Source organism: Oryza brachyantha, chromosome 7, assembly GCF_000231095.2.
Source record: "Oryza brachyantha chromosome 7, ObraRS2, whole genome shotgun sequence".
Taxonomy (NCBI): Eukaryota; Viridiplantae; Streptophyta; class Magnoliopsida; order Poales; family Poaceae; genus Oryza; species Oryza brachyantha.
In genome coordinates this window covers 17713238-17725006 of record NC_023169.2, presented here as the reverse complement: position 1 = coordinate 17725006, position 11769 = coordinate 17713238, and the positions used below count along the sequence as shown (strand labels likewise).

Sequence of the window (11769 nt, the reverse complement as noted above, 5' to 3'; positions counted from 1 at the left end):
GGGGCGACGGTGCTTCGGCGAGGGCGAGGGGGAAGCGGGCGCTAGGGCGACGGCGAGAGCGGGAAATGCGAGAGCTTGGCTGAGGACGAGGGAAGCACGAGCTGGGCCGACGACGGGAGAAGTGGCGATGGCGGGAGCACGTTGACGGCGGCACACGGCTAATGGCGGCGACCGCTGGTCATCGGCTCGTCGCTGTGATAGAAGAGACTAGAGGAGAGGCTGGATCTGATTCAGCCCCCCGGGATATTTTATCTCTCCAGGTCGGCAAAACCATTAAAATTTACATCGTAGATAGCAATGAACACAAGAACCTACTGATCACATTCATTAGTTCTAGCTATCTCTTGCTCTCTCACAAGAGAGAAGAGATAATATATTTTAATCTATATGGATAGTTCCTGTAGCTAAAGATAGCTCATCATATTTTATGCATTAATACATTTTTTCACAATAATAAAGTAGTCTATATAGAGTTATATGTATCACTTTTGATATATACCGTGGATGTTCTAATAGCACCACATAGGCGCTATTTTCAACGAAAATAACTTTGTAAAATAGCGAACTAAAAAAATCTACTTAAAAGTTACTTTAAAAATTACACTAACCTATTTTTTAAGTTTACAGTAGTTAAGAGTACTCAATTAATAGTTTACTAGCGATCATCCTTAATTATCTTATCACACCTTCAAACACACCTAGTTGATAACCGACGCTATTTTCTTTTTTCCCCGAAGTGAAGTTCACTCGAACGAAAGCATCAATCAAGCGTTGATCAACTGTATCTGCCCCGCTGGAGCATCAATCAACCCTAATTTTTTTTTAAAAAAAACACTGAAAAGAATAGTGCTGGAGATCACCGATGCCCCACCAATAAAAGAAACACAATATATATTGGAAAGACACCAGAAACGAGTGCCAGTGATTATGATCCCCCAACTCGTGTTACATACAATAGATTACAAAAAGCATTTTACAAAAATCACAACCAAAAGAGGCTGCCGCATGCAACAGCAAAACCGAATGGAAGATGAAAAGGAAAGGGATATACATTCTCACTAGCAGCTTCTACCAATGGCACCACTACGAAAGAAAATGAGAGGATTCTTTACCAAGAATATACAAACACGATGTTGCCCAAAAAAAAAAAAAAAAAAAAAACGCTCCTCCTACCTTGGACTGTTCCACGGAGACGAAGACTTGTATGAGAAATCATGAGTAGCTGACCCATTTCCTAAATCCAGACTGTGGAGTTGCTCCATTAATTGTGACCTCCGTTCTTTGAAGAAATCTAGCCTGGTCGTCAGTTCGACCAGAGTGGACGATGCCACGGGCGGCTGCCTGCCGTACTCCACACCCTGTGATACAAGAGAATTGAATACTCGTCTTGAATGATAAGCGGTGCATTTTTTAAGTCTTTAGAAGCGGTGCATCCATCAGAAGCAAACGGTTTCTTTCCCTTACCTCGGTTGCTTTTGGGATGTTCACGGACATGGAACTGCCATCCGCTGGCATGCTCGTCGATGCCTCTCTTGAATCACTCGAAGAGGCGTCCATGGAGAGCTTGCGGGAGAAGGGCCTTGAAGAACCATGAGGTAGCACGTGCTGCTTGATGCTTCTCCAATGCGATGCACCTGCCGAGCCCTGCTGCCATAGATTGTTTTTGTGCCATCAGTGGATGAACGGCATTTTTACATTACAGTAGACAGTTACTCGTGACTGAGATCGATAAAAACTCCCATTATCTAAAAAAGAAGCTACTTATTGGCGCTTTTCACCATGAAGAATGACTGTTTGATCCACTTGCCCTGGCTACCCTTGGGGAGTAAGTTTGTGGTTGGGCCAAATAACTGTGATGCACTCTTAGCCATTTTTGGAAACCTAATGGGAGCTGTTTCTTTTATCATTTTCTAGCAGCGGATACATTGGATGAGCACAGTCAACCATATTGAAAGGTTGGAAATAGACAAAAAAATGTTATAGGCTGTTTCGCTTGTTTATTTTGCTGCAAAGCTCCGATGCACCTACTATCACTCTCCGGTGAATTACCATATTACATTTTAAGAGAACTTTTATCATAGTGCAATGAAAAATGGAGCTAATATCAGCTAATTGGTTGGCTATGTAATTTCCAACTTCCATTGTTGTAAATTTAATCATAGAAGATTAAGGGAAACTTATAGCTAACCTCGTTCCTTTGCTTCTTCTCCTGATTACAGAAAGCAAGGTTCATATCAAAACCTGATTGAACAAAGTTCCTGTTGGCAACAAAATATTCGCATAGTTAATGTACTAGTGTTTTGCAGTTTCAAAGGACTACTAGAGAATATATAGCACATCCAAATGATAAACATATGCTTTGAGCTGATACAGTAAGTCAACAATTGACAGCAGAAACATCATGCTTTTGTTACAAAAACATGTAACTCCCAATAACTCGTATATTTTGATGTTCTAGACTCTGAACAGTGGTTCAAAGAAAAGTGAAATAAATGGTAACTATGAAAAATATGGTTTCTTACTGTGGGAGATGATTTGGAATATGTTGGTAACGATCATTTGTATCAACCAAAGAGCCATACTGATGTTGGCGCTGCTGATTGAGTTGGAGATGCAGCTCTGCAACCTTCTGCTTTAACCTTGCAACATCAGCCTCTGCGAGAGCAATCTCCTCAAGCTCTGCCTTCGTCTTAGGTAGAAGAAGGAAGAGATTAGGTGTAATCAGTAAGCCTAGAGTACAATGATGATTAGTGTCAAGTTGCATAACATTTGAGTACCTTTGAATCCATTGTACGTGAACTAGAAAATTGTGCAGAAGACATGTTTAATCCAACCTCCAATGCAGCTCTAAGATCTCTTTCGGCTTGTAGCTGCTCTTGCAACCTTGAAACCTAGAAGCAGAAGCAGTTGTCATTAAACAAGGTATCGCACTATCTTAAAGTGCTACATGTTTACTGAAATGAGTTACATGGTAAAAGAATATAACATACATCTTGTTCCAGAGCCAAACGGCGTTCATGTAGTGCTTGTTTTCTTCTTTCCAAACTAGCTTGTAAGATTGCATTTCCTCTAGCCTGAGAGGCATTTCCAGTTAGTTTTTAGTATTCCTATAAATCAAAAATCTCAAGTATAATGTGCTGTTCCCTTTGTACCTCTTTCGCAATCCTGATCTGTAGATCATTCTTTGTGATCTCCAGTCTTTGGATAGCCAGCCTGAAAGAAATTTAACAGTTCATAGTAATTAATACAAAACCAATCCACCACACTGATATTTTGGTATCAATAAATCAATGAGAAGTTGAAAGCTACAAAACAATCATGTTCAGCTCTATCATTACTAATCAACGGTAGCATTGACCGTCCTCAAAAAAAGGAAAACGGTGGCATTGGCCAAAAGGCTAGCACAGAAACAACTTTTCAATAGGTCAGAACAATGATTATCATAGAAAGCTGCTGGCCTGTTGCTACATATTTTAACTGAATGAATGTATCTTCAGCTTAAGTAATAACATAAAATTGATCCAGCAGGCAGAACACCAGGAGCAAATTTATTGATGAAACTATTTAAATAATAATAACTTAACTCGTCAGCTCTAAACTTTTACATGAAACAATCATGTAAACATGAAAATGGGGTGGGGACTTACTCTTCTTCACCTGATGAATCAGCCAATTCTGACTGTTGACTTTTTCTTCCCTGCATAAACTGAATGTGTAAATCTCTTGAAACAATTTTATACACTAATAGGAGTGTATATTTCATAACGATTTTCCAGAGAAAATCGTAATGTTCTTTAAAGAATATCATAGAACCATACGTCAGTGGTCACAATTCTACACCCTTTAAGTAACATGAACTTGCTGGGGAAACACAGTAAAGGACAAAAGTTCTCACTTACATTGTTCCGTCCCCAAAAGTTAGAGCGTTTCACATGCATCTGAGTTCCATTTGATTTGATGGAATGCCTGTCTACAGAATATTCAGCTCCAGGACCAGGTAAGGAAATTCCTGCATCCAAAGAAGATAGAATCTCTCCCATCGACAACGGGAAATCCTGACTGGACACCATATTTAGTGGATCTTTTTCATCCGGTGATCTCTGGACATTCACTGAAACATTTTCAACTAAATGACTATGCTGGGCATCATTTACATCCACTTTTGTTTCTACACCCTTATCCCCTGCAGAAGGTTCAGCGTCTGAATCATCACCATCAACCACCTGTTGTCCACATTGCAATGAGAACAGAAGCATAAGCCATGTCATGATTTTTGCAGATGAACTTGCTACTTATATAAAAAATAAAAGCCACTCAGCTTTTCTGATTAAGCTATTTTGAATGCTTCATATCATAAACAACAAAAAATATGTAAGGGTAAGTGCTATAAGATTGTGCAATTATATTAAAAAAAATAACTGCACATGCAAAAAAAAATCATCAGTGGAATTGGACGTTTAATCCTCTTTTGTTGCAATATTTTTTATTCCCCTCAGCTGACTTAAAAATATTTAAACTGTATATATGGTTGTATTAGATAAAAATTACTGGCAATTAGAAATTTTAAAACTGCAAAGAACACCAACCTTGAAGTCATAGAGGTCACCAGCAGTACATGCACTAGTTTCACTTAATTTTCCACTCAACATTCTCTCAGAGTCATCTAATTCTTGATCTGCATCATTCTCTGCGTCATGAAACCCACTGTCCTTGATATCCAGAGTGTCATCATCTGTTGACTCTTCACTTCCGCTATCTTCAATTTGAGAATCAGGTGATAGGGAACACCGCATGTGCTCATCCTGTAAAATTGATAAACATGAATAGTTAGTAACTTCCACAATAAATAGAAAAATAATCAGCCAGTTGGATCGGCCTAATATGGCCAAAATAGAGTTATCTGGGCAACAATCTCTGGGCTGATATCAAGTAAACTTACATCGAAAATACCCTCAAATTCCTCCAAGAGAGTAGTGACAATGCCTTGAGCGCTGTTAGCAGCATTTGCAGCAGCAATGAGCTGGGCAGAACTGTCCCCATTCATGTCCAAGTCATCTTCCATCTCACACTCACCAGCTAGAAGTGGACGCAACAAGAGAGGAGCCATACAGGCAGCAACTGCTGATGGAGTCATTCGATTCTCGGCAGTATGAGAAGCAACAGTGTGCATCATTCTCAAAATTCTGCGAAAGAAAGGTTTTATAAGCTTATTGAAGAATTTGCCCAGTTGCTGATAACAAAGCACTGCTACCAAGTTTTACACTACTAGTACAAACCAGAATATGTTGTCATTCCTATATCAATCACATAATTTTAATAATACCAAAAAGTTGACAAAAAGCTTTATCTCAGAAGGTATTCCGTTTTAGTGATAATGTAATATCCAGGCTGATAGACAGCACGCAAAGCCAACTCAACACATAAGATATTCACATAAAATAGAAGTATACTGACCTCTGTAGCAGCCGCCTATTAGGCTCAGGGAAGGTCTCAGATATTGCCGCACGCATAGAATTTATCCGAGATTCCTTACTTTCCAGACCTAGAAAAGTATGAAGGAAATGAAAAGACTGCCAACGAACGAATATGAAGCAAATAACTCAATATATACAAATTACAAAAACATAAGCTAAGTAACCATGTTCCGGTTTCTGTAAATATTTTTTTTAAAGAAATAGCATTGCATGTTAGATGCTGTTGAACTGTAGTATGTACAGTTGAGGATGTTAGATGCTGAACATTATAGTCTCATTTTGAATCTGTATAGGTTTAGTACTATACTAGTAGCAATTTACACTAGGAGTCCTCATATGCATTATGCAAAACACCTTTGGATCTTAGCCTACAGCAATGATATAAGAATCAAAGCTCTATTTTCCCTATTACCAAAAAGAAAGGTGTACAGAAATTTCCTCAAAATTTCTCTAAAATAATATACCACTTGGTAACATATGCTGGGGTACGCGTGTATAATAACTAGGAGGTGTGCAAAGCAGTCAAAGCTCCAAATATGGAATAAGACTTACATCAGGCATCGACAGCATCTATGGTTAGTTTTAGTAACTAAAACATGCTATGAGCTCTTCTAATATAAGGTAGACTAGTGAATTTGTTTGTATTGTGCTGAATTAATTATAAAGGTTATTAGGGGAAACATAGTAATTTCGTAAATACCCTAACAGCCCACCTCTCACCATAAAGTTTACCCTACGGCTTACCCCTGAATCACTATGTTTAAACGAGGATATTTAAGTTAACATGAATACAGAAAAACACTTACGGAAAGCTTCCAATAAAGCTGTGCAGCAGGAAGCAGGCACCGGAGAAGATGGTAGTTCACGGAGAACATGCTGCAGATATGTTTTAACTTTACATAAATATACTTTGCAAGCAGGTAATGAAATATTAAAACTCTTACAACATGTAGGAATTTTTGGAGCATCAACATAAAAGGAATGACAGCAAGGTACCTTTACACAATCACCAATAACATGAGCATCCTCATCTGGTGCAAACTCCGTCCTTCCTGCAACAAAACAGAAAGAAGTGCAACAATTGAATTATTGGACGATGGCACCAAAATTATCAAACCATAAATACTACCATTAAACCACAATCTTCTGTGTATGAAGTTACAAGCAAGGTAACCACATGTACCTTGCTCATATTCTTGCATTCTTTTGTCAACCTCCTCCACATCAGCAGCCTGGCGTAAGATTCCCTCCACCTTTATTCCTGGAAGAAATATTCACATTTTCCGAATAAACTTTTGGATGGGTCCAATCATTTCCAAACTTCAGTGATAATGAATAATGATTATCCCTACCATGTTTCTCAAGAAACCGCAAAGCTTTTTCTAGGAAAGAAGGGCTGCCATCAATATCTTCCAGTGCAAGAAGAATTGGCCTGCCAACAACTAATGATTTGATAGGCCTCTTATCTCGCCCTGCAGACATCAAGTGATATACATGAAAAAGGGAGAGATAGATATTGAATTCTTCACAAATAGAATTAAGTCAGACTAGAATAGGAACTAACAGTTTGGAATAGCTCCTTCATATGGATCTGTTGTGTCATTACGAAATATCCCATTATGTCCCATCACAAGAGCTGCATTTGGGGCCTGCGCAAGAGCTTCTTCCAATGCAGTTTTCCACTCAAACAAATCTTCAGATGTCTCTGCCTGCATCAAGAATAGCAGACACTTCTAATTAACTTTGGAAGGCAACTAAAAGGCTTAAAGAAAAAACATAATACTTGAAATTTAACATCTTGTATCTTTGCAGGGGACAAACTGTTAAAACTAAAGGGAAATTGTATACCTTCAAGGTGAAAGCACGACCGTCACGACCATCTGGAAACAGGACAGTCAACAACTTCTTGTCTTCCCTGACCACTACACTGTGAATGAGATATATTGTTACTTTAACATAATGACACAGATAAACCCAAAAGGAAGCAGTGCCCTAAATCATTTGTCTACTAAGAAGTATGGAACAATTTGATAAAAATCTATACAGTAAACTTCAAGTAAAGCTGCAATGAATAAATGATAGTGAGACACAAACCTCCCAGAATTGTTCAAGTCAATTCCCCCCAAAGTAACATTCACTTCACCACCTCTCTGGGGCAAGGAATTCTACAGTGGAATGAAAGGTACTTGTCAAGAAGTAAGAATCAATTTCTATTAATGTAACCCATAAGCAGGAAAATGAATGAAATGAAATAAATGGTAATAACTATAGTCGCCAGGAAACTTGGTCGAGGGATGCAGTTGCAGATTACTGGAAATGTGAGTTGATGGGGAGGTGGTGCTTTTCCAAATGCACAGCATGATCCCAATGGCTATAGATCAAGAAAACAATAAAGGAAAATAAAAAAGAGGATGAAGGTGGACTTAGTGGGCTAACCCTACAAAAGGCACCCCGCCCCAACGATCACAACTCTATTAGGCCAACATCCTCAACCTATTTTTCCTTCTTACTTTGATATGGCCAGGCACAGCTGCTGCTGCTTTGGCATACAGCAGCATTGGTGGTTTGAAGGTTAGCTTTAGCTCTCCCCTCCCCTCCTCCCTCTTCCCCTCAGTTACGATGCACGCGGAGAGCCACCAACCTGTGGCCCACAATGCCAATCCTGATGACTACGTGATGACTAAGTAGTAGATACATTAAACACCTCTCTGGACTCTGGTGTAACCTGGGATAAGAACATGAATAAGCAGCTGCCGAGTATCAAGCACTGCCCACATTTGGATATTTGAAGCTATGGAACCACCAGGACAAGGGAGCTACAAAATATAATGACACTACTCATGCATTTGGACTGGACTGACAAGAGCAAATTAATCATTCTGTCATTCAGTGCAAAACTCTAAATACTGTACTCATGTTTCATTGCGGTTTTAGTATACATGCATTATTATGAAATTAACATAAAACATATGCAGATCACACTACTACATACTTGCCATGATCAATGGAGATGAAGAAAGCGTTAAACAGATACTAGATAGGTGTGACCTGTCATATCAACATGCTGAACCAAAATATTGTATGATGGGGATGTATAACTTGAGAATTCGGTATGCCAATTAGATTGTGGGCAAGAATAAAATACTTACAGGGTCACTCTTGAAGAAAACCAGTGATGTTCGAGTGAGGATGAACCAACGCTTTTTCCATGATTTCCATCCAATTCCTGAAAACCATAGAAAATATGATGTTCTTAAAATCAATGGTTTGTGTACCGCCTCAAATAAACTAAACTGCAGAGCACTCTTATGCACAAATGGAAATATTATATGCATAGCCCAAATAGCTTACCTTTGGATGATATGAAGAGAGGGCCACTCTTAAATACCTAGTTATAGAGCAATGTGATGTCAGAAACATTGCAATTATAATTGTAAAAAATATAATAGCAGATATAAAAAAATGTAACTGTCCCAATCAAAAGTTTTGTTTCAACAAGAACATTCAAAAGTCCTCTACTAAGGTGAGCAAACATTCAATTCAGAACCTACACATCACAGATACTGCAAGAGTGAACAAATCGAACCATATGCCTCTCAAAATAACCACTGAATGTACACAGACTGTTCAGATATGACTGCACATGGACACACGAATATGGCTCAAAACAGGAAATGAACTCCAGCGAATTCTTCAATCTGCTCCCTGAATTCCCACTCTCCCTGCACCTCATATCAAAAGTCTATCAATCTCGGGCCACCACAACGATCGAACACCACTCAGCCTGCAAAGCAACACACACATCTCTAAGGCCATCTGGAGTCAATGCTCAGTTTCAGCGTGCAGATGACACTGTAGAACGCCTACATCCTTATGTCATCATAAATTGATCCACCCTCAAACATTTCCATTCGCATTCCTGTAGTGAGCAACTCCAATCCAAGCCAAATATCATCCGCGTGCCTGTTGATGTGCAGTACGCCGGCCACTCTCGAGACTAAAACATCTCCAAGGATCCAAGACCATCAAATCCAATCCAATCCAGCCTGAATACAACCGAGACATTGGCGACTAACTGCAATCTCACACCTCCTTCAGCCCGGTGCTTTCCTCATCAGTGGCGGAGCCCATCCACCACGTACTCACACCATCACCTCCACTGAGGCGCGATTCATCCACGCCATCTCGCTCTCATAGCTCAACCAAGGAATTCCACCACCAAAAAACAGCGAAACACCCATCCCCACGCCAAAGCAAAGCACACCACTCCGCCGAGAAACTCGGCGCAGCACCCGACACCAAACCGGCACGAAAATCCAGCAACAGGCGCATCAACAAGCGAAAAATCCGAGAGCGAGAGCAGCAGAAGGCGAAGGCCACCGGAACTCACCGCGCTACCGCTAGCCGCCGCCGCGCCGCCCCGCTGCTGCTGCTGATGTTGCTGCCGCTCGGCCGCACCCGCCGCCGGCGCCGCCATCCCCGCCTCTCCACCTCAGATCGTCCGCCGCATCAACAGCACCTCACCACATTGGATCCAACCGAGAGGACCGCCGCCGCCGCCGATCTAGCGTGCGGTGGAAGGGCCGCGATGTGCGTGGAGGGGATGGGGACTAGCCTAGCCTAGCCTCCAACCCTCCCTCCCTCCTCTCTCCGGTGGTTAGGATTTGGGCCTTGGGTTTTGGGACGAAGCAGCCATGGAGGTGGTGCTGGTGGGCGTAGCCCGCCCGCCCGCCGGCCCCGCGCGCGTGCGTGGGGACGCTGGTGGTGTCGCCTCCTCCCCCAGCGACAGCGACAGCGAGGTTACTCCTCCCCCGCAGCTCACACCCACTGCATCCTTCGTCTTCCACCTCCAACTCCTCTCTCTCTCTCGCTGTAATTACCGGCTACCGCTGCGGCGGCGAGCAAAATGAATCCAATCCACCTGGAGAGAGGCTTGCTCGCAAAGCTTCTCGGATTCTCAAGAGGCCGCGCGCCACGACGCTTAGCTGTCCTCCTCCTCGCTCGCGCTCGCGGCTTGTGCTGAGTAAATTTTAGCCAGCCCGTCTCGCTCTGGATTTTTGCCTTTTAATCGCTCGTTTGATTTTTGATGGTTTTTTGAAAATTGCTATTTGGGTGCGGATTGCCGCGCGACACGTTAACCCTGTCGCGGCATGTTTTGTCGTCGCGTGTCGGAAAACGACGTGTCCATGTTGATTTCGAAAAAAACTACTGCTAACACATCGGGTTAGTATAACGAATCAGGCAGATACTCCACATTAGTGTTGAATCGCGTAAATTTCGTTCAAATTTAAGAATAATTTACGCCTATTATTCCATTTTTTTCAAAAATACGCTACAAACGAAGACAGCCATGCACCCGTAACACGCAGTCACGTATGCCACTGTAAAAAAGTTAATCGTCAATGCTATAATTTAAATCCGAACAGGTAAGTTTTTTTTGTCAGGGTAAATCTAACCGGTTGAGTTACGCCTAACTCGCCGTATTTTTTTTGCCGTATTTTTTTTTCCTCCAATTTCACCTCCAGTGTCATTCTCGCTTCAATAGTTGATGGCGATTCGATGGTTTCACGCTCTTGTCAACTTTGCTGTGCATAAACAAAAACTAAACAAACATAATCTGTTTCATGGAGTGACAGTGGGTTAGCCACTTGTGATTAAGTTAGGCGAAACCGCACTGCAACCGCACATGAGACAGATCAAGACGGGCATTAAATTTTCGTAGCAACACACAGCAGCATGAAGTGTAAAGTGCAGTGGCAAATACGTTTCCCAAGACTAGCTGGGTGATGACTGATGAGAGAGTAGGTGTGACTCAAAGAGAGATAGAGAGAGATTAGGCGTGTGATTAGAGTAATTACAATAGTAGTAGTAGGTCGTACGCTAGCTAAATGTTGAGATTGATGAGAGAGGCAAGAAGCGGACGATAAGCTTTTAGCTGGCTTAAGTATAAGAACCAAAAAAAACTCTACGGAAGAGATAAATTGGTTATATATTAATGATAAATAGCTAACTACTATACGGATGGGTTGAAAAAAAACAACAAAAAGTCATATAGCTGACTTGTTGGCTATATTATTAGCTTGCTCTTACGGTAAAATATAAAGGCTAAACTTTGGGACCAATTAGATGAAAAGGATTGTTACTATATATTTCTTTTATGGTGTTGGCAAGCTGGATGAGACTTTGTTCTTGCTTGCAATTTATTTTCTCACGCTCTACTTGCTACAGTGTCGGGTTGGAGGAGGGGTCCTTTCAGGTTTGGCCCAGTTTGTGCGTGTGATGGACCACTGTTCGG

The 11769-nt window shown here is 41.2% G+C and overlaps 1 protein-coding gene across 2 annotated transcripts; it reads right to left on the bottom strand.

Moving 5' to 3' along the window:
* Positions 1 to 874: 874 nt before the first annotated feature.
* Positions 875 to 10485, bottom strand: LOC102716614 (rho GTPase-activating protein 7-like). Of its 2 annotated transcripts, none has more exons than XM_015839272.2 (22): positions 9865 to 10485; positions 8826 to 8862; positions 8624 to 8700; positions 7569 to 7639; positions 7323 to 7401; positions 7039 to 7183; positions 6827 to 6946; positions 6658 to 6735; positions 6471 to 6526; positions 6281 to 6350; positions 5455 to 5542; positions 4940 to 5183; positions 4587 to 4802; positions 3900 to 4223; positions 3648 to 3697; positions 3153 to 3213; positions 2991 to 3074; positions 2778 to 2891; positions 2523 to 2689; positions 2189 to 2258; positions 1465 to 1647; positions 875 to 1358 (listed from the first exon to the last, which is right to left on the bottom strand). In XM_015839272.2, the coding sequence occupies exons 1-22, from the start codon at positions 9949 to 9951 to the stop codon at positions 1170 to 1172; spliced, it is 2610 nt and encodes an 869-aa protein (XP_015694758.2). In that variant the 5' UTR covers positions 9952 to 10485; the 3' UTR covers positions 875 to 1169. The 2 variants fall into 2 exon arrangements, with proteins under 2 accessions (XP_015694758.2, XP_040381868.1); XM_040525934.1 differs by having other exon boundaries at positions 1465 to 1644; positions 9865 to 10484.
* Positions 10486 to 11769: the final 1284 nt, after the last annotated feature.

Coding starts and splice junctions, on each gene's coding strand:
- LOC102716614 (XM_015839272.2), bottom strand. CDS start 9,951: ATGGCGGCGCCGGCGGCGGGTGCGGCCGAGCGGCAGCAACATCAGCAG. Junction 5,184..5,454: donor AATAGGCGGCTGCTACAGAG/GTCAGTATACTT, acceptor TTTCTTTCGCAG/AATTTTGAGAATGATGCACA. Junction 4,803..4,939: donor AATTTGAGGGTATTTTCGAT/GTAAGTTTACTT, acceptor TCAATTTTACAG/GATGAGCACATGCGGTGTTC.